Raw genomic sequence first — 19,709 nt, forward strand, 5'->3', positions numbered from 1 at the left:
TCAATGGCTGTGTTGCACTTGAGGAGCTTTCTCTGTTTGGCACCTCTCCACTCAAGCCCCTCAACAATTCACCCCACTATTGTCAAATACTGTAGGAAAATTGCTGTAATGATGTTAGAAATCAACTATGTGCTCCTCTCAGAATGTCGTGCTTAATTGCTTGTCAGTGAATGATGGCAACAACTGTTGCTCTTTAAGACAACAAGCGAGCAAAGTAAGAGCAGACCTCCCACTGCTTGTTTTTAGTTGTAAAGAGTTGCAAAAGGTTTAAACTTTGCACTTTGCACACTTCTTTATTAAGTTGCATAGGAGTTCTTCACTATGCTTTATTTCTTGACAGCCTTTACTTTCACATAATTGGTTCTTTATAGAATCTACAAGAGATCTTTACACTCAAGGAACCTTGTATGCAAGTTAGGAGAACCTTAAGGTGTATAGGGCACACTGGCTCATACCAGTGGATTGGGTTCAATTCCCAACAGGGCCATACTTGTTGTAAACACAGTGTCAATCAACAAATTTTTTGAATTTTTGTACTCGAAATTGTAAAGCTTGTACACTTTTGCATCAACTAGTTATCAACATGCTCTCTACATAATACTGATGCTCAGATATGTAATCGAACAACATGCTACACATCTTCTTGATGATAATATGCTAAAATGTTGTAAACCAAGGTATGTGCTTGTAAACAGTGTTTTCTCAACACTTTTCTTGCTTCCTTTACTTCTAATACATCAAGATTTATCCTAATTTGTGTAGATTTGTACTACGTCAACAGATTTGTAATCTTTGTCTATCTTCTTTGCAAGAAAATATCAAGATTACAAAGATTTGATTAAGAATCACTTACTATTCTGTCTTTGCATCAAGATTTGATTTCAGCACAATAAACTTTGCATAATTTGTAAATTGCGCTATTTTGCATTGTAGATCTGCACCAATCCTTGAAAATCTGTATCAACTGTATATAATCTTGAAATTTGCACCAAGATTGTGCACACTTTCTTGAAGATGTATCAAATTTATGCACAGCAATCTGAAAAACTCCGCACACAGAAATCTGTAATACTCTACATAGTAATATGAAAATCTGCAATATTAATTTTCATAGTTTTCTGAAAAACTCTACACAGTAACCTAGATTTTCTGCACAGCAATCCTGTTTCTTGCAATGTTTCTTCCAAGAACTCAAGATCTGGGAATCTAGGGTTTGTTCTTGAAGAAATAAGAGCTTAAAGGATTAAAATTTAAAATTGTAGGCTCTCTAAGCAAGATAATGTAATAAAACCCTCAATATTGGTTGCTAAAATCTCTGTAAACCCTAATTTTGAAAATAAAAAAATCAAGATCAAAAAGTTCAAGAAATCAAATAGTAAAGTGGATTAGGGTTTTGAAAATAATGTTTAATACAAATTTAAAAATGATTAACATAAATTTCATTACTAATCTTGTCAAACAAGAAATTAGCAAATTTAAAAATTGTGTAAAAATTAATTTTAAAAATGATTAACACTAATTAAGATTAAGAAAATGAATTTCAAAAAATTGGATTAACAGTAATCCGAAAATGATTATTATTAATCATTCCTAAGCAAGGATCTAAGCCAAGAGCTCTGATACCAATGCAAGAGACTAGGGTTGGCCACTTAAAACATGGAGTGACAACATGGGTGTGGGTCACCATCCTAGGATAATAGCCAAGAAGGCCATGAAAGCTTGGGCATGAGCACCAAGAAGACATGAATGTCTATAGAGTGAATATCATCAAAAGGATACAATGTCCATAAGCCCTATGCCTAATATAGCCCAAGGCCCCCAAAAGTACACATGTAAATAAATGTCCCTAAGCCCAAGTGCCTAGGTCCCATTCCCCATGTATATGTGCACCCAAACCTACTTCATCACATGAAACCTCGTCACTACATTAATGAGTGCAGGAAGCGGTTGGAGAAGACAAAAAAGAAAGACTCAGGTATGGTTATAGCTGATGCGTTAGAATGTAATGTAGAAAACAAAGAATCTACTTATAAACTATGCACATGATGATTGAGCTTTTATTGTGCAATGCAGTTTTAACCCTTCGCATAAGGATGTATGCATGGCTCTATACATGTTTGGTATTTTGGTAGCGATGCTAGTAAGCACATTACTTCTCATCACAGTTTATTCTCGTCACTTAAATCTGCTCCATAGGGAAACACTGTTACATGTGCAAACAACTCCTCATATCATGTAAAAGGAGTTGGTAAAATTGTTCACTACTACAAATAGTGGAACAATCATGCTCTTAGATGTATTATATGTACCAGGGATCAAGAAGAACTTATTATCTGTCTCTGCCATTACTAAGGCTAGATTAGTGGTTTAGTTTGTGGATGAGCGATGTAGTATTCATAATCATAGTGAATGGTAATATAATTGGTTCTTCTTGTACTTTATCTTAGAATCTTTTACAAGCTAGATGTAAATAAAAGATAAAAGTATGATGTGTGTATAGTTTCTGTCACAAAGGTAATAGGTGATGCTAAGTTGTGGCATGCATGCTTTGGTCACTTGAACTTTGGTAGTTTACTGCATTTACATAAGCATGACATGGTGTCTGACCTACCACACCTTGAATTCCCTATCAAACATGTTCGTTTTGTGAGGGTTGTATCTTGGAAAAATGCAACGAGCATGATTTCCCAAAGATGGTTCAATTAGAGTTATCCAAAAATTATAGCTTATACACAATGATGTATGTGGTCATATGAGGACACCATCTATTGGGGGCTACCTCTATTTTATCACATTCATTGATGATTATTCCATACATACCTGGGTTTGTCCATTGAAACATAAATCAAAGGTTTTTATGTGCTTTAAGCACTTCATTGCTATGGTCGAAAATGTTTCTACATGTAAGATTGGTACCCTGCATATACTGATCGAGAAGGGGAATATATATCTATGGAGTTTCATACATACATGGTCATGGGATGAAACACCAATGTACTATGGCCTATACACCTCAGCAAAATGGTGTAGCTGAACACAAAACAAGTCTCTCATGAAGATGGCACGTTGCATAGTCAAAAGTTAGGAGTCACCTCATGGTTTCTGGCTAGATGCAGTTATGTGTGTAACATGTGTTTTGAACAGGTATCCTACAAAGGCTTTGCATACAATTATGCCTTTTAAAGCTTGGAATGGTAGAAAGCCCTCTTTGGCTCACTTACACATTTTTTGTTGTCTTGCTTATGTAGTTGTGTCTGAGAAAATTTGTAGCAAGCTTGACGGTAAGGCTATTAAATGTATTTTTGTGGGGTATAGCTCGGAAAGTAAAGGTTACAGTCTCTATCATCCTGCTACCAAGTGGATTCTTGTGAGTAGAGATGTTGTGTATGTGGAAGATACAATTCAGCCCTTACTTTCGTGTAAAAAACAATTAAAATGTATGTTCGACACTCTCCTTCCATTGTTCAATAAATGTAAGACATTGATGTAGAGCATTTGGGTAATCAAAGGGATGTTGAAAATTATCCCATATAGGTTAAAAATTAGCATGTTTTTTAGCCCATAGATCAATCTATTGATGAGGCAAATGTGGATGATGTAGTTGATGAGGAAAGAAGGGAAATTGAGGAGTCAAAAAGTATGCCAAAATGGTGGTATAAACACTATGTGACAACAAATTGGCCACTCCTTTGCCTAGCTGAACACGTGCAGATTCTCATCATGCATCTCATGTTGATATAGGTCATGCTCTTATTGCCTTGGATGAAGAAAATGAATCAAAACAATGGATGAGTGCTATGTAATATGAATATGATGCTTTACTAAAAAATGGTACCTGGGAGTTGTTTGATTTGCTCATGGTGGCAAGAAGGCCATTGGCACAAAATTGGTTTATAAGCTTAAATGTAAAGCTGATGGTAGCGTCAAGTGATATAAAGCAAGGCTTATTGCAAAGGGTTATGCATAGGAAAAAGGCATTGACTATGGTGAAACGTTTACACCCACATGTATGAGTAGGAAAGGGTTATGCATAGGAAAAAGGCATTGACTATGGTGTATTTACACCCAAATGTCGTATGACTACCATGCAAAGTATGATTGCATTTGTAGCACAAGATTGGAATGTACATCAATTAGTCATCAAAAGTGATTTTTTAAATGGAGATTCACATGAGGATGTCTATGTATCTTAACCTCGTGGTTTTGTTTAGAAAGGTCAAGAATCAAAAGTAGATTGGAAAAAGCTTTGTATGGTCAAGCAGGCTCCCAGAGCATGGTGTGAGAAGATACACACATACTTGATTGCACAAGGTTTTTGTAGCAGTCCTACTGAGACAATACCCTCTACATTAAGAGAACTGAAGATGAATTTTTGGTCATCGTGCTATACATTGATGACATGCTGCTCAAGGCCCCGATGATGATCATACTTTAGCTTTTATAGAGCTGATTTACAGAGGTCTTTTGAAATGTCAAATCTTGGCCTGTTGCACTATTTTTGGGCATTGAGTTTTGGCAACATAATGATGGCGTTGTTATGCTATAGACACAATACATAGAGGCATTGTTGAAGAGGTTCAATCTTGGAGATTGCAAGCATGTTGCTACACCAATGGAACCTGGTTTGTGACTTAGTCTTGAAGATGTAGGTGACCCTTTTGATGCTAGCATGTATCAAGAAGCTGTTGGATACCTTATCTTCTTATGTAACTCTAGACTTGACATTCAATATGTATTGAGCAGATTTATGCATAGCCCAGGCATAAAGCATTGGCAATTTATCAACGGGTAGTCCATTACCTAAAGGGCACCAAGTACTTTGGATTGTTTTATCCCAAGGGAGATAAATCATAGCTGCACTCATTTACAGACTCAAACTGGGCTGGATGTTATGACACACAAGTGGTTTTGCTTTTGCCTTGGTGATTCATGTATATCATGGTTCAATAAAAAGCAACCCACTGTGGCCACTTCTAGCTCTATGAAGCTGAGTACAGGGCAATGTTTACAGCTATAATTGAGTGTGTTTAACTCAGACGCCTTATTGTTGATTTGGGTATTGGCGAGTCGTTAGCCACTACCACCTTTACTGTCAGTCATAGCCCTATGGCAATTGCAAGGAATCCAGTTTTTCATGCTTGCACAAAGCACATTAAGGTGCATTATCATTATATCAAGGAGAGATGCTCCATAGGGAAAATTGGCTTGGCTTATGTGTCAATACAAGACAACATAGTAGATTTATTCATGAAGGCTCTCTCACGAGAGAAGTTTGAAGCTTTTCGAAAAACTTTGAACTTACTTACCTTTGGGGATTAGTCTGGGCTTCCTCTCACAATCCAAAGAACGTGGCACATCTCTATACTTTTAGTGCCAGCTCACCCCTTGTTCACATCATCACTCCCATGCACAGTACATCCCTCCATATCCCTCCATAGTGCATCCCTCCATAGTGCTCAACTAATAATAAACATAAGGAATAATTACAAGAAAAATATGATATGGAAGAATTCATTACAACATCCCTTTTGATCGCTTTTGGACCTTACGCCCATGGTTAACAGGGTTGACATGAATTGAATAATATCTGATGATGTGATAAAAATATATGACATGGTAAAAATTGACAATGGAGTTCAAAACGTATTGAAGGCAAATCGACCCTGTTCCCAGGAAGAAGAGCTGTTCTTTGCTGACGAGCTGGTCTACCTGGCATCTGCTGTTAGGTCTGGTTCTGCTCTTGTTGGACTTTTGGCACAAGGTGAGTTGCGTGCCGGCGTACTGAAATTGTGGTACGACAAGGGGAAACAAACCAGGAGCTTTTCTCAGCAGATGGGAGCTGTGCTCGTAGCTCGGGGCTAACCTTTTTTTCTAACCCTAACCTTAGCCTCATGGAGGATGCAGATGGCGGTTTCAGCTTCGATTTCGAAGGGGGGCTTGACACCGCAGTTACAGGAAATGTGGCCCCTCCCATCACTGCTCCAGGAGGGCAGGTTATTTCTACGGTGGCTGCAGCGGGCGTGGGGGCATCCAATGGGGTTGGCCATGCATCAGGGACTGTGCAAGCAGGTAGAAGGAACTATAGGCAAACTGTCTGCCGGCATTGGCTGAGGGGACTCTGCATGAAAGGAGATGCTTGTGGCTTTTTGCACCAGTTGGACCGAAGCCGCATGCCAGTTTGCCGGTTTTTCTCTAAGTATGGGGAGTGCCATGAACCTGACTGTGTCTACAAGCATACCTTCGAGGATATCAAGGAGTGCAACATGTAAGTTGTGTCATACCTTACTTTGAAAAAATAGATTATTTGACATGTAGGAGAAGGTGGACTGTCCATCCTGGATGCTGTGCTCTGGGGTATGCTTGATGTGTTTACAAAACATGCTATGTAATATGTATGTATGTCTCATGTGCAAAGAAATCAATGCACATCTCTGTCTTTGGTGGAAGTACCACTTGTGTCAGGGTTCGAACTCAAGACCTTTGTGAAGGGTGGGCTGCAAGCTAACCATCCGCACATAAAACCCTTGCATCTGTATGAGTAGTCACATAACAGTCCACCCAGCACAATTGGTGCATGTCACTGGTGGTTTATCTGCAAGGATGTGATTACTAAGATGGCCATGCGTTTATCCCTTAGCTCTCTACCTACTTTTAATTGCCTGATTATGTGAGTAGGGATGCTCTAGCATATTAGCACAACAATAAAGATTGGAATACTATAGGTTTATGCCTAAACCCTGCACATACTATTGGCCGTCAATGATGCGAGTCCTGTACAGTACAAGGATGTTAGTATTGGGATGGATCATGATTTGTGTCAGCATTATACGCTTGTACCTACAAGCGTCGCTGATGAGTAGGGATGCTGTTGTCTATGTTGTGAATTACTAAAGACATTGGATTATGGGTTTAGAAGGTTTTGGTAGTATGAAAGTTGCAAATAAATTATTGGTTGTGCTGCTGACAGCTGGTGCTGGCCTTTTTTTGGCAGGTATAAGATGGGGTTTTGCCCAAATGGACCTGAGTGCAGGTATAAACATGTGAAGCTTCCTGGTCCCTTTCCACCGCTTGAGGAGACCTTACAAAAGATTCAATTGCGTGCCACAGCCACCAACAGCCGGCAGTATGGAAGACATACCACCCAAAGGCAAGGCTTCAATGGTTTTCAAGAAGCAGCTCAACTCCTACCATCAGCTCCCCCTCCACCCCGACCAGCTGCAGGTGGAGAAGATGTTCAGAATGTGCAGCCATTGCAGCAGATGCCACTGCAAGAAGTACAACAGCAGCATCAGCAGGAGGCGCAACTTCCGCCACCACCTCCACCTCCACCTCTCCCTCTACCGCCGCTGCCAATGCAGCAACACCTTCCGGGATCAGAGCAACAGCAAACAGAGTTGGGGCAAAATCAAGCACAACCTTTATGGCAACAGATGGTGGCTAATGGCCCTGCAAGCCAGGCCCATGTGTCTGCATCTTCTCCGCTTCCTCAGGGATACTCAAGGTGATTTTATTGGACATCTGTTATTACATAGGAAAGTCTGATGTGTTTGCACAGCCGGGTTTGCAGTGTGCCAGTAACTCCTTCTCAAAGCTTGAAGAAAGTATCAAAGAAAGAGTTGAATTGTTGTATAGTAGAGAAGACTGGCTCTCAATTCCTATATGTAAAGACTATTATTGGAACTTTAGAGTTGAGGTGCATGTATATGAGGAAGTATAAAACACTCTCAGTGAAGGGGTGTATAATGTTCCTGAGCTACCTACTCTTAATCCTTCAAATTTGGTTCCAAATTGCTATCATATTATCTGACCTTATCATGCTAGAATTCCATTGCTGAGTTGCATGCTGACTGTGAGAGTATTAGGAATGATTTTAAGATGTGCTTTGTTGTACGTGAAGGCATTGTGGAGCTCAAGTAGGCATGATGGCACTGAAAGACATGGCTATTTAACTGTTCTAACTGTAATATTTGGGGAGATTTGCTGCTCATCGAAAAGTTGCAATTATGCCATGGAAATTCCTCTAAAGTACCTTCTTGTGTGTATTTAATGCATAATGAGCCATCACTTTTTTTTTTGGTCTCATGGGTGATATGAACTAGTTTATCTTATTTTTATGGCATTCAACAAGAACAACAATAACACAAGCTATTGGCATTTTCATTAATTGAGGCTTTACTGCTCAGGCTGTTAGTGATAGTGCTTGCATGATAACAACAGAAGGTGAAGTTGGGGTTTTTGCCCTTCAGCAATTATCTGCACCTCTTAAAACTGGAAGAGGATTAGTGCTCATGTGGACAGAAAGCAGTGGAGACAAAACATTTTCAATAACCACCTGGCTTGTCAACAGATCAAAGATGGTGTCTGAACAATTCATGACTTCTTATATGTTGCGGTTATGTGGTTGGTGCCTGCTGTGTGTGTTTTGAAGATTAGATGCCCTCAAATTGCAGAGGACAGACCGACTAGGGTGAAACAAGCTGATGCTATGGTTAGGGAGATCCTAAATTGCATCACTTTCCAGGGGCCCAAGAAAGGCACAAGCTGCAAGCAAGCAAGTCGTGGCAGTCGCTTGAGGGTTTGAACAGGCATGTGGTCATGAAGCTGGCTGGTTGACCAGCCCTACGTCCTTTGGGCTTTAATTGGGGGCCATTTTCTCCCTTCAGGCTTCTATTTAATCTCCTCTTTCCTCTGTGTAGTGAAAGCGATCATGGTTGGATTAACAAATATTTGGGTGCCATTCTGCAGTACTGACAGTTTTGTCATCTAATGCAAATGTGCAGGCATTGAAGGCCCAAGGGACTTTGAAAAATACTCTGCCAGTCCTTAAACAGAGTAAGAAACAATGATGATGCAGCTATACTAGTGGACACAACAAGCTCTTGATTTTGCAGTCGTTGGAAGGACCATTTCCACAAGACTTTCGATGTTTCAGGTGGACAAGGGGATCAGAATTTTGATGTTGTAAAATTTAAGGATGTTCTCCAGCAGAGAGAATTAGACATGCTTAATGCACTAAGCTGTTGAAGGTCAATGGCAATCTAGAGGCTGACCTGGTGACTTCCTAGGATTCACAGAAATAAGAATAATTATCAATTTAGAAATTTGTCAGATGATGGTGTTTATTCAGAGTTTAATCCACAATTATTGAAATCGACTTTTGGCTAGGCAACTAGTTGCTTACACTAATTTTCTTTAAGCTCTGAGAAGATCTTATCAATGAGAATGAGGTTGATCTGTAAAATCAGGGGTTCCAAGAGGTGATTGTAAAGGTTGAGGTATCAAGAATCCAGGAAACAAGTGACCTTAGGAAATCTAGACGATCACTCAGACTGTGAGTTCATAGGATGAGTTGAACGCTGGTCTCAACTGCTGATGCAACGCGCTGCAACTCTTTGTGTGTGTGTGTGTGTGTGTGTGTGTGTGTGTGTGTGGCTTATGTGAGTGTGATTTGTGTGGTCTGAGTGCCGCCTGCTGCCTGCTGCTGCCTGCCTCCTACCGCCCGTTGCTGCCTCTGCAGCGCCGGCCGCCTGCCGCCTGCACCTGCTGTTCGCTTATCCAGCCTCTTGTTTCTCTTTACTGTTCGAGTCATAGTTACCGCGGAACGGGAACGTTCCGGGAACGTCGGATTCCAGAACAGGAGCGGGAACGGGAACGGGAGCGGATCGGGAACGTCGGGGAACGCCACGTCATATGACATGTCAGCCAAGCCTCAAGGTGGAACAAAGGTGCCAAGAGGAGGTAGGGAGAGTGTGGGGCAGCCAAGCCTCAAGGTGGAACAAAGAGTGTGGGGCAGCCAAGAGGAAGGGTGGAGTGGTAGGGGAGAGCAAGTTGCAACTCAAGAAAGGGGAGAGCACTCAGGCTTCAGCAAATGGCAAAAAAACAGCCGCAGCAGCAACAAAACACGTCGCCGCCGCCGCAGCCATCGCCGCGCAGAGACAGTCAGACCGGAACGCTCGGAATGCGTGTTCCGCCCTACGTTCCGGCGTTCCGGGAAACATTCCGCCACGTTGCGAGTTTCCTGGGCGTTCCGCGCTCCGATTGCGCGTTTCAGGCACGCGGCATCTTCCAGACCGGCGTTCCGGTGTTCCAGGAAGGCGGAACGCCGTTCCGCGGTAACTATGGTTCGAGCACCTTCTTCGACCCTTTTGTGCTGTGCCCTCCTTTCTTCGGCGTGCAACTGTGTGTGCGCGCGTGCGCGCTCGCTTCTTCGACTCTATTTAATTGTTTGCCTTCTCCTTTACTTCTTTTTTCCTCTTTGCTTTTCCCCTCTCCTCTTCTTCTTTGCTTCTGCCCTCATCTTCTCTTTCAGTTCTGCGTGTCTGTGTCTTGTTCTCTTTTGTGTTTCTTGTATCTTTTGCCTGTGTTTTTCCGCTCTCTTCCTTCATGGCCCAATTTGTAGCTACTTACCATAGAAGGGAATTGTTTGTTGATCCCAAACGCAGACAATTGCATTTTGATTCGTAGCCTTTCCGTTGTGACAATACCGAATTGCAGTAGTTTTGCGACACTCGAGGAAGGTTTTGCATATATCCGACAAGCATGGGATGCGCCAATGCCGGATTTTTGTTTGAAAATCCGTGGTTATGTTCTCTTTGACCCTGTAACGAGGCTATCTAAGAAAGCGGTAATTCCTTTTTTCCCTGGTAAAATGCCTACTGTGGTAGATGTTGGTCAATGGATAAAAGCCATGCTTGGTGAATGTTTTGTGGAAGGGAGCAAAAGGTTTTTATGAGGTGATTCTCATTGAATCCAAGTATAAACAAATGCTGAACACAAGTGCCGTGTATGGGTGGAAGTGGTGGATCTCCCGATTTATATGTGCCCTGCATTGCCTTTTTTGTTTGAATCGCTAGAAAGGTTGTATGCCTTCCCAGATCTTCTGGCAGTGTGAATGGATTCTGTATCCTTTGGGATACAAACAAACCCCTGATAGGGTAGCAATGGATGTTGAAATGCAAGGCATATTGACATAGGAAGTTTTCTTCAAGCTTAAATGGAAAATTTTGAAGGCTCTTGCTTTGCTTGTAAAAAGTTTGGACATATGCAATAAGAATGTCCGCCGCTTTTATTGCGGCCATGTGCTACAACCATGCCTTCTCCTCAAGCTTATCCTATGCCATTGTACAAACTCAAAAGGGGAAGAATGTAAATCATTTATAGCATGCAAGTTTGGATAAAGGAAAAGAAAAAGTTGCCTTGACAGGTTCTCATGCAAGGAATGTGAGACAAAGGCAAACCTGATTCTCATGCATGATAAGACTCCCAAAAAAACAATAACTCCTAGATAGAGGCCTTTGGTGTCTCGTAACTAGAGAGAGGGAGATTCTACATCTGCTTCGACTACCCTGGTGCCTGACACTTTAGGCAATATTACAGGAGTAGGAAGGATGTGGGCAGTCGTAGTCAGAGGTGATTCTTTCTTCACACATGATGCAGAAAATTCGATGCACAAAAATGTGGTTGATGTTCAAACTGCAGAACGTTCTTTGCATGGTGACTTGACTAGTGAGGTTGCCATGCAAGTTGAGGTGTAGCCTCTACATTACTTGCATTGTAAATATGTCTACTAATCAGGTGCTTTACTTACAATATTTTGCAAGAACATAATCAGCATTTGCTGGAAGACAAGGAGTCTTCTCTGGATATCAAATCTTCTATGCAAGAACTCATGCTTTTTTTGGCGCCCTCATAATGGTTAAGCATGATTTAAGCGTGTATTAGCCTACAATGATCCGAGTGGTCGTTGGCTTGTGGTACAATGTATAATTGTTGGAGAGTTGAATGAATTTGCGAGTGTTTATGCATCGCAAACTTTGGCATATAGAGCTGAGATGTGGCGCTTCTTACGCGTATACCCATGGATTTTTGAAAGAAAGAGCAGACACAGGTTGTAGGCCCAAAGCACAAACTGTAGAAGGCTGGAAATAGTTGATTATTGCTAAAAATGAGCACGAGGGAAGCCCATAGGTGAGACTGTCTCTAGAGCCAATGACCTTGAGTAGATATGCAAGAATGAGATGAAAACTGAGGGGAAGGGTGTGCACCCTTATATATCCCTCCTATGAACTGGTCAGCCAAGTGTAGCAAGTCGATAACTGTCTTGTAGAATAAAAATGCTATAAAATGCCTAAAAAATGGTAGAAAAATCCCAAATAATATGTGCTAAAATATGCAAATTTAGGGTCTGATAAAATGACCAGGTACAAGCATGAAAAGGTGTATGTAGACCCTCTGGAGATGATATATATTCCAACACCTCCTCTTCAGCGTTGAGGGGTGGTCCAATACCAACATGCTGAAGTAACATCTCGCTCTCGGAAGTGGTTTGGTAAAGAGATCAGCCACATTGTCCTTGGTAGAACAATAGGCCAGCCGAAGAAGCCCCAACTCGATCCAGTCACGTACAAAAAATGACAATACACTTCAATATGCTTGAATTGCCCCCGTATCACAGGATTTTGAGCTAGAGCCATAGCACTCTGAGAATCCTAGAAGATGGTAACTAGGGAAGTGTCGGCACAACACAGATGCTCCAGAATCTGATGAATCCGAAGTGCCTCTGTGGAGGAGAGAAGGTAGGATTTATACTCAGCCTCAGTGGAAGAAGTAGAAACAATCCTCTGCTTTTGAGACTTCCAAGAAACCAATCTTGGACAAAGCATGAAGCAATATCCAGATGTAGACCTTCGAGCATCAATGCAGCCTGCCTAATCGGAATCTGTGAAACCAACCAAATTAGCACCATTGGAATAGGTGATGCCATAATTTGAAGTGCCTCGAAGATAACGAAGAACTCTCAAGGCTGCCTGCCAATTAGACCTGCGAGTGGCTGATGAGAACTGGCTGAGAACACTCATAGCATAGGAGATATCTGGACGGGTGTTGGCAAGGTAAAGCAAGGATCCAACAATCTGTCGGTACTCTGTGGAATCCACCAAGGGTGTATCATCCTCTTTGGATAACTTGTCATGGGACAAGAGGAGGTGTGCAATCGGACAATCCATAAAGTGAGAGCAGCTTCTTCACATACTTTTGTTGATCTCAAATGTCGTTGAAAGCTTGGACTGAACCTGAGTGGCCAACTCAGTATCTGAGCGAGAAAGGATGAGGTCATCAACATACAAAACAATGACACAAATATCCCCATTAGAAAGAAGCACATAGAGATTGTTGTCGGCATATGCCCTCTCAAAGCCAAGAGATAACAAGAAGGCATCAATCTTCTGATACCAGGCACGGGGTGCTTGTTTGAGACCATAAAGAGCCTTCTTCAGAAGATACACATGGGTGTCCTGTCCCTGAATCACAAAACTAGGAGGTTGCTCAATATAAACTTCCTCTAAATTTCCATTTAGAAAAGCGGATTTGACATCCATCTGGAACACGGGCCATGTGAAGTGTGTAGCCAGAGCCAACACAATCCTGATGGTGGTATACCTAGGTGTAGGAGCAAATGTCTCATCAAAGTCTTCACCTGCCTTTTGAGCATATCCTCGTGCAACAAGGCGGGCTTTGCACTCAAAGCATGAAGAAGAAGAAGAAGATCCAGCTGCAGTAGAGGACTCATTCGATGCTGTTGGGAGAGGTGATGAAGTAAGCACTGGTGGGGGTAATCCCCAAGTCAAAGCAAGACTCGAAGAGGGATTGGGAGCTGGAGAAGCTGGTGCAACAAGAATGGGGGCCTGTAGAGTAGCAGTCGGCACTGGAGTTGTAGTAGGAGGAGAAGCTAGAGGTGGAAGTGGTAGAAGATCACTAACATCGGTCGGGAACGGATCATCCAGAAAGTCGGAAGATGCATCAGGTGGAGAGGAGTTGATGCCAAACAAGCTCTCATCAAACCGAGTATCCCAAGAAATGATGATGTCATCAACCTCTGGATCCCAGAAGCGGTTCCTTTGGATCTGAGACTACATGTAGCCTGTGAAGATCATCCTCTTTGACTTCGGTGCGAGTGAGGTCCTCTTCTAATCTGGGACATGCACATAAGTAACACAACCGAAAACACGTAGATGAGAAACATAAGGCTTGTGTCCTGTAAGCCTCCTCCGGAGTCATCCCCTAAATCGCTTTTGTGAGAGCGATTAATGAGATAAACTGAGGTAGCCATAGCTTCACCCCAAAAATTAGGAGGGAGACCTGCATGATGCAACAAAGAACGAGCCATCTCTTTTACGGTCCGGGCCACAACTCCATTGTGTTGAGGAGTGTAAGGAATTGTGGTCTGTCGGTGAATGCCCTTTGACGCAAGGAAGTTACCAAACGGTATAAACTCGCCACCATTATAGTCTCCAGAAAAGAAATTGTACCCCAAGACTGATTTGCGATCCAAGTCCTGAAACTGGCAAAAGCATCTGACTTGCGAGCCAGAAAACATATCTAGACTTTGCGAGTGAAATCATCCACAAGAAGAAGAAAATATTGAGCCCCTCCAAGAGACTCAACCTCCATGGGTCCAGCAAGATCTCAGTCTACAGGTTGCTCGATGAGTGGCCTCCTCTAGAATTGCATCTCGATGATGCTTGCCCATCATGCAGGATGAGCATATGTGTGAAAGAGACCTGAGATGAGGTAGTCTACTGACAACCTGCTGAGAATGGATGACCGAAGCAAGAATGCCACAACAAAGTATCTTCCTCAGAAACCAAAGCCATCAAGGGGGAGAAAAGTTGATGAATATGTGAGTTAGTGTGAGAGATGTGGGAGACTGGGGATGCTAATACTGGCCGACTGGAGCATGTATGTTGGCTGACTGGTAAAATACCAAAAAGGCTGGGAAAAATTCCAAAAAAATAGGAGAAAAAGGGGTGGCCAGCCCACAATCAAGGGCCATACAAAAGGGACCAAATGGGCACCAAAAGTGAGTAGAAACTGGGGATGAATGTGCTAACAGGTAGAAGCACCACTATCGTTCCCATTCACTCGCAGACCCATGATGCAAAAGCCATTGCTAGTTTGATAGGGAATGCCTTTTCGCGATTCAAGACTTTTATTACACTGCTCTGATTGCCCCTTTCTGTCAGGTGTGTCATTGACCTCTTCTGGAGAAGTCATGGTTGTGATCACAAGGAGTGAATCCTGTGAAGAAGTGGATGAAACTGTGACTGCCATGTATGCAACCTTGGCAGATCCCTCCATTGAAACTTTGCCCTTGCCCTTGTCTTTGGTGTTGTCTTGTCAGATGCTTTGGAAGCATCCTGGGCTTTATACTTGGCTTTGGCTGCTCGAGAGTCATCATGACGAGCAAAGCAGTGAGCCTCAGAATGACCTGTCTTGCCACAGTAATCACATTCATTGCTTTTGTTCTTGGACTCCTTTGAATTATGTTTACCCTTGCCTTCGCCTTTTTTTTTTGTTGTTGTTGTTGTTGTTGGAGGTCCCTTTTCCGCCTTTGCCTTTGCCCTTGTCAGAGGCAACAAAGGGGTGGAAGCAAGACTTGGATGAGCAAAACTCAAAGAAGAAAGATTGGGAAGAAGAACCACCTGGAGAGTGGGAGCAAGGGATCCAGGCAATGAAGGAGCTGGAGTATCAATGGGAGGAGGAGGAGCAGTAGAGAAATCTCCTGAAGCCATGTCCTCTGACTAGAAACCTTATTTGAAGAAAGAGAGCTGTAAAAAAACAGCAAATAGCCGCCTCTCAAGCTGTGCATAACAAGAGGAGAGAAAGAAGAAAGGGACGGATGGTGGTAAAAGAGAAATAGAGAAAGAAAATCTCTCAGGAACCCTGTCCTCAGCACCTAGAAGAGAGCTTCAGCCTCCAACAGCAAAAACGCAGCAGTCCAACAGCACAGATGCAATGTAGGAAACGCAGCAAATTGATGAAGCCTCTGCTCCAATCAGAAAAAACACAGCAATTCCTTACCTGTAGATCAGCATTTGGCTCCGATATCATGAAAAACACAGCAATTCCTTACCTGTAGATCAGCATTTGGCTCCGATATCATGAAAGAAAGATCAAACATAGGTTGTAGGCCCAAAGCACAAACTGTAGAAGGCTGGAAACAGTTGATTATTGCTGAAAATGAGCATGAAGGAAGCCCGTAGGTGCTTACAAGCATAAGAGACTGTCTCTACAGCCAATGACCTCCAGCAAATATGCAAGAATGAGATGAAAACTGAGGGGAAGGGTGTGCGCCCTTATATATCCCTCCTATGAGCTGGTTGCCAGCTGTGGTAGGCCGACAGTTGTTGTGTAGCATAAAAATGCTATAAAATGCCTAAAAAATGGTAGAAAAATCCCAAATAATATCTGCTAAAATATGCAAATTGAGGGTCTTATAAAATGACTAGTACAAGCATGAAAAGGTGTATGTAGACCCTTTGGAGCTGATCTATATTCCAACAATTTCAAATGCTTTCATTACAAGGGATTTCAATAACTCGCCTGACTTTCATGATAACACCTCTCACCGCTCTCATATGATGTCCTTTGAAAGGCAAGATTGGACGTAGACTTCGGCATATAGAGCTGAGATGTGGCGCTCCTTACACGCATACCCATGGATTTCAAATGCTTTCATTACAGGGGATTTCAATAACTTGCCTTACTTTCATGATAACACCTCTCACCGCTCTCATATGATGTCCTCTGAAAGGCAAGATTGGACGCAGACAACGACTTCCTTGGATGCATGTGATTTGTGGACACAGCTCATGCCACATTCAAAGGGTTATACTTTTCATCATAATGCTATTTTGCATTACTGGGCACGTTTGGATAGATGGTACCCTCTAAATGCTGCTCAATATGATGCATACACATGTAAGATATGGATTGATCATACATTGCGTCTCTTTGATCATTTGCCGGTATGGCTTGGTTTGTACTTTGGCATGGCTGACAATGATTGTCCCTTACCTCATAAAAGCCTACTTATGATTAATAACAGTTATTTGTCTCATGCTCTTTTCACTGATTTGGTACGAACAATTGCACATCCTCTTCTTGCGCACATGCAAGAGGATATAGATTTCGCTTGGTTCAGCTTTATACATCAAATGCAAGCTGTGATATAGGACTATGACAGGTGGTCCATGGGAGAGAATAGAAGAGAAATTGAACAAGCAAAAATTGTAATACAAGAATACATTGAAATCAGCCATTCTAGAGAGTTGAATAATGATGAACGTATGCTTAATAAATGGCAAACTAGGGCGAAGCAAAAGCCATTACTTGATAAAGGTTGCTTGTCAAAATCTTTTTTAAAGGCCTGCATGCTTCTAGACAAAACAATGCATTGCAAGAGTCAAAAGAACATATGGTACTTGGACTTGCACAAAAACACAGCTTGCAGATGCTTGCCATGATTACTTTCGTCGCATTTTTGTTGCACCTCTTTCACTTTCGAGGGAGGCTCTTGATGCGCAAGAACTCTTCTTCCAATAGGTTATGCCTATCAGGACACGCCAAGAAGCTAACAATATGGATGAGCCTTCCACGGATGTAGAATTGGATGATGCTTTAAAAGGCCTAGGCAAATGGAAGTCTTGAGGTTGGGATGGATTGACTGTGGAGTTTTTTTAGGTGTTTTTTGGATAGTTTGAGATCGCCAATTTTGCTTATGGTGAAACACTGTTGGAATGTTGGACAATTGCCATGCTCATGGAAAGAAGGCTTGCTGAAATTACTGCCCAAAAAACAGCTATGTGAAGCCATATCGGATCTCTTTGATGCCAGTCATATATAAATTGGTCACCAAGATGCTTGTTAACAAGATAAAAGGTGTCCTACATGCACGTATGCATCCTGCACAATATGGATTTGTCCCTCGAAGACAAATCATTGGGACAATATAGCAAATGTATATATTGGCATTGAATATGCCAAGTATAGGAGCAAGATGTTCTCATCATGCAGGTGGACATAGCTAAGGCCTTTGATATGGTACATTAGGAATTTATAGCTCAAGTTATGGACAGAATGGGCTTTGGACCTAGAATGAAAAATGTCATCTTTTGGCTTTATCAAGAGGGATCGACTAAATGCATTTTGGGTGGAGAACTTTCAGCCTCACAAATTGACACGAGATGGGCAACTACATGGTCTCTCCATGGTGGATGGTACACAATTTGTGGCACAGGCAGGTATATGCTGATGACTCTTTTTTTTTCCCAAGAATACAGAGGCTGATGTGAGGACTCTCATGAAAGCACTCTCTCTATAGTTTGGCTGTAGGATTACATGTAAATTTTCAAAAATCAAAGTTGCTCCCTTTGAAAGATTATGATTGGCATTAGCTTTTGTGGTCGGGTCAGATCCTCCCATCCAAAGAGATAGTCAGGCATCTTGGTTATCCCATTGGTTGAGAGTTCTTCTTGAAAGATGAAACTCAATGGAGAATGGCCAAATTGCACTCTAAAATAGAATATTAGAAATTATCTACATGGCTTCTACATGTGCGACTTCGTATAGTACAGATCGCATATGTCTAGTTCTATCTTTGGCTCCTACCTTGGTCGAGCAAACAAATCGACAATTTCATGTTCAAAGCAATGGAATGCCTATGGAAAACCAAAGCAGATAGAAAAGGGTTACGTTTGTTAAGGCAAGAACTTATATGTTCACATAACATGCATGGTGGGCTCAATGTCCTTAATATTCATTATCATATGTTGGCAAGAAAGGCTACTCTTCTACTTGCATTTATAGAGAATTCAAGCCATGGGCACGGATGCTGGGAGCTCTGTGCACTAACATGCAAACATGCAAACAGATGCATATGGACATTGGATTATCAATTATGATGATATAATCTTTGGGCATTTCCATGGTCGTATTCCAAGCTCTCCATATTCCACTGCTCTTATTCGAGATTGGCAAGCTATACTATGTCATTTACAATGGTCAGGTAGGCCTCCAAATCAGGGAAACTCACTGTTGTTGTAGAGTTTTCATCAGAGCAAGGTATTTGATCCATCAAGAAAGGCGTACAATCTCTCTACATTGGGAATTCGTTACCTACGCGATGTTGTGGATGAAAATGGTTATGTTCTCACTTTTCCAAGTGCAGTTAGACAATGCAACTTGGGGATGCATCATAGGCCAAATTGGAGAAATGATGCAGCCCTTTTCAGCCAGTCCCAATGCTTGAGGAAACACAGAGACTTCAAGATTGGCGTTTTGATAGGCAGCTTCCAGGATATACTCATATACCTTTTGCCAATTTGTCTATGGTTACTCTTACCACCTCCATGGATTGAGGATCATGCAAATCGCCTTTGGCATATGTCAAAATCTCTTGCTTGGTAGAAAGATGGAGATGTTTGGTTGGGGTATACACAATGGGATCTCTTTTGGCTTGAAGGTGTATCACCATTGCTTCTTGTAGGCAGTGTTCCCATCCTACAGAGACAATGCCTCACCTTCTTTGGTATTGTTTGCACTCTCGGGATTTTCTTGATGATTTGTTTGGTCATCTTCAAGCTCACTTTCCGGGGAGGCATTTCAGGCGAATGTTCTAGCTTTTTGGTTGCCTTTGTCTTTCCCTACCAGACTATACGGACTTCTTGACTGGACTAGATTTTGGGCATTGTGGACTGTCTACCATGCTTGGAATGAGCTGCTCTTCTCTGGAGATTCTGTCCGGTTGTTTGTTTATTTCCGGAGAGCCTTTTTCCAATCCCTCCAAGATTCTCATGAAATCAGGGCCTCTCCTTTGAGCAATTAGAAGTGTTTTCCCACTGTTTCTGAACTGAGTAGTAGCTGCCCCGATT

At 42.0% G+C, this 19,709-nt stretch overlaps 1 protein-coding gene across 1 annotated transcript in view; it reads left to right on the forward strand.

Annotated features, from left to right (window-relative positions):
• The first annotated feature begins 5,609 nt into the window (after window positions 1-5,609).
• LOC147618752 (30-kDa cleavage and polyadenylation specificity factor 30-like) overlaps window positions 5,610-19,709 on the forward strand; it is an 86,394-nt gene continuing 72,294 nt past the window's right edge. The window contains exons 1-2 of the mRNA XM_086773797.1: window positions 5,610-6,265; window positions 6,992-7,501. Of these exons, the coding sequence (XP_086629923.1) occupies window positions 5,892-6,265; window positions 6,992-7,501 (884 nt within the window). The 5' untranslated portion in view covers window positions 5,610-5,891. The remainder of the gene's footprint in view (window positions 6,266-6,991; window positions 7,502-19,709) is intronic.

The sequence above is a fragment of the Cibotium barometz genome, chromosome 34, assembly GCF_041138505.1.
Source record: "Cibotium barometz isolate CiBa-2024 chromosome 34, ASM4113850v1, whole genome shotgun sequence".
Classification (NCBI taxonomy): Eukaryota; Viridiplantae; Streptophyta; class Polypodiopsida; order Cyatheales; family Cibotiaceae; genus Cibotium; species Cibotium barometz.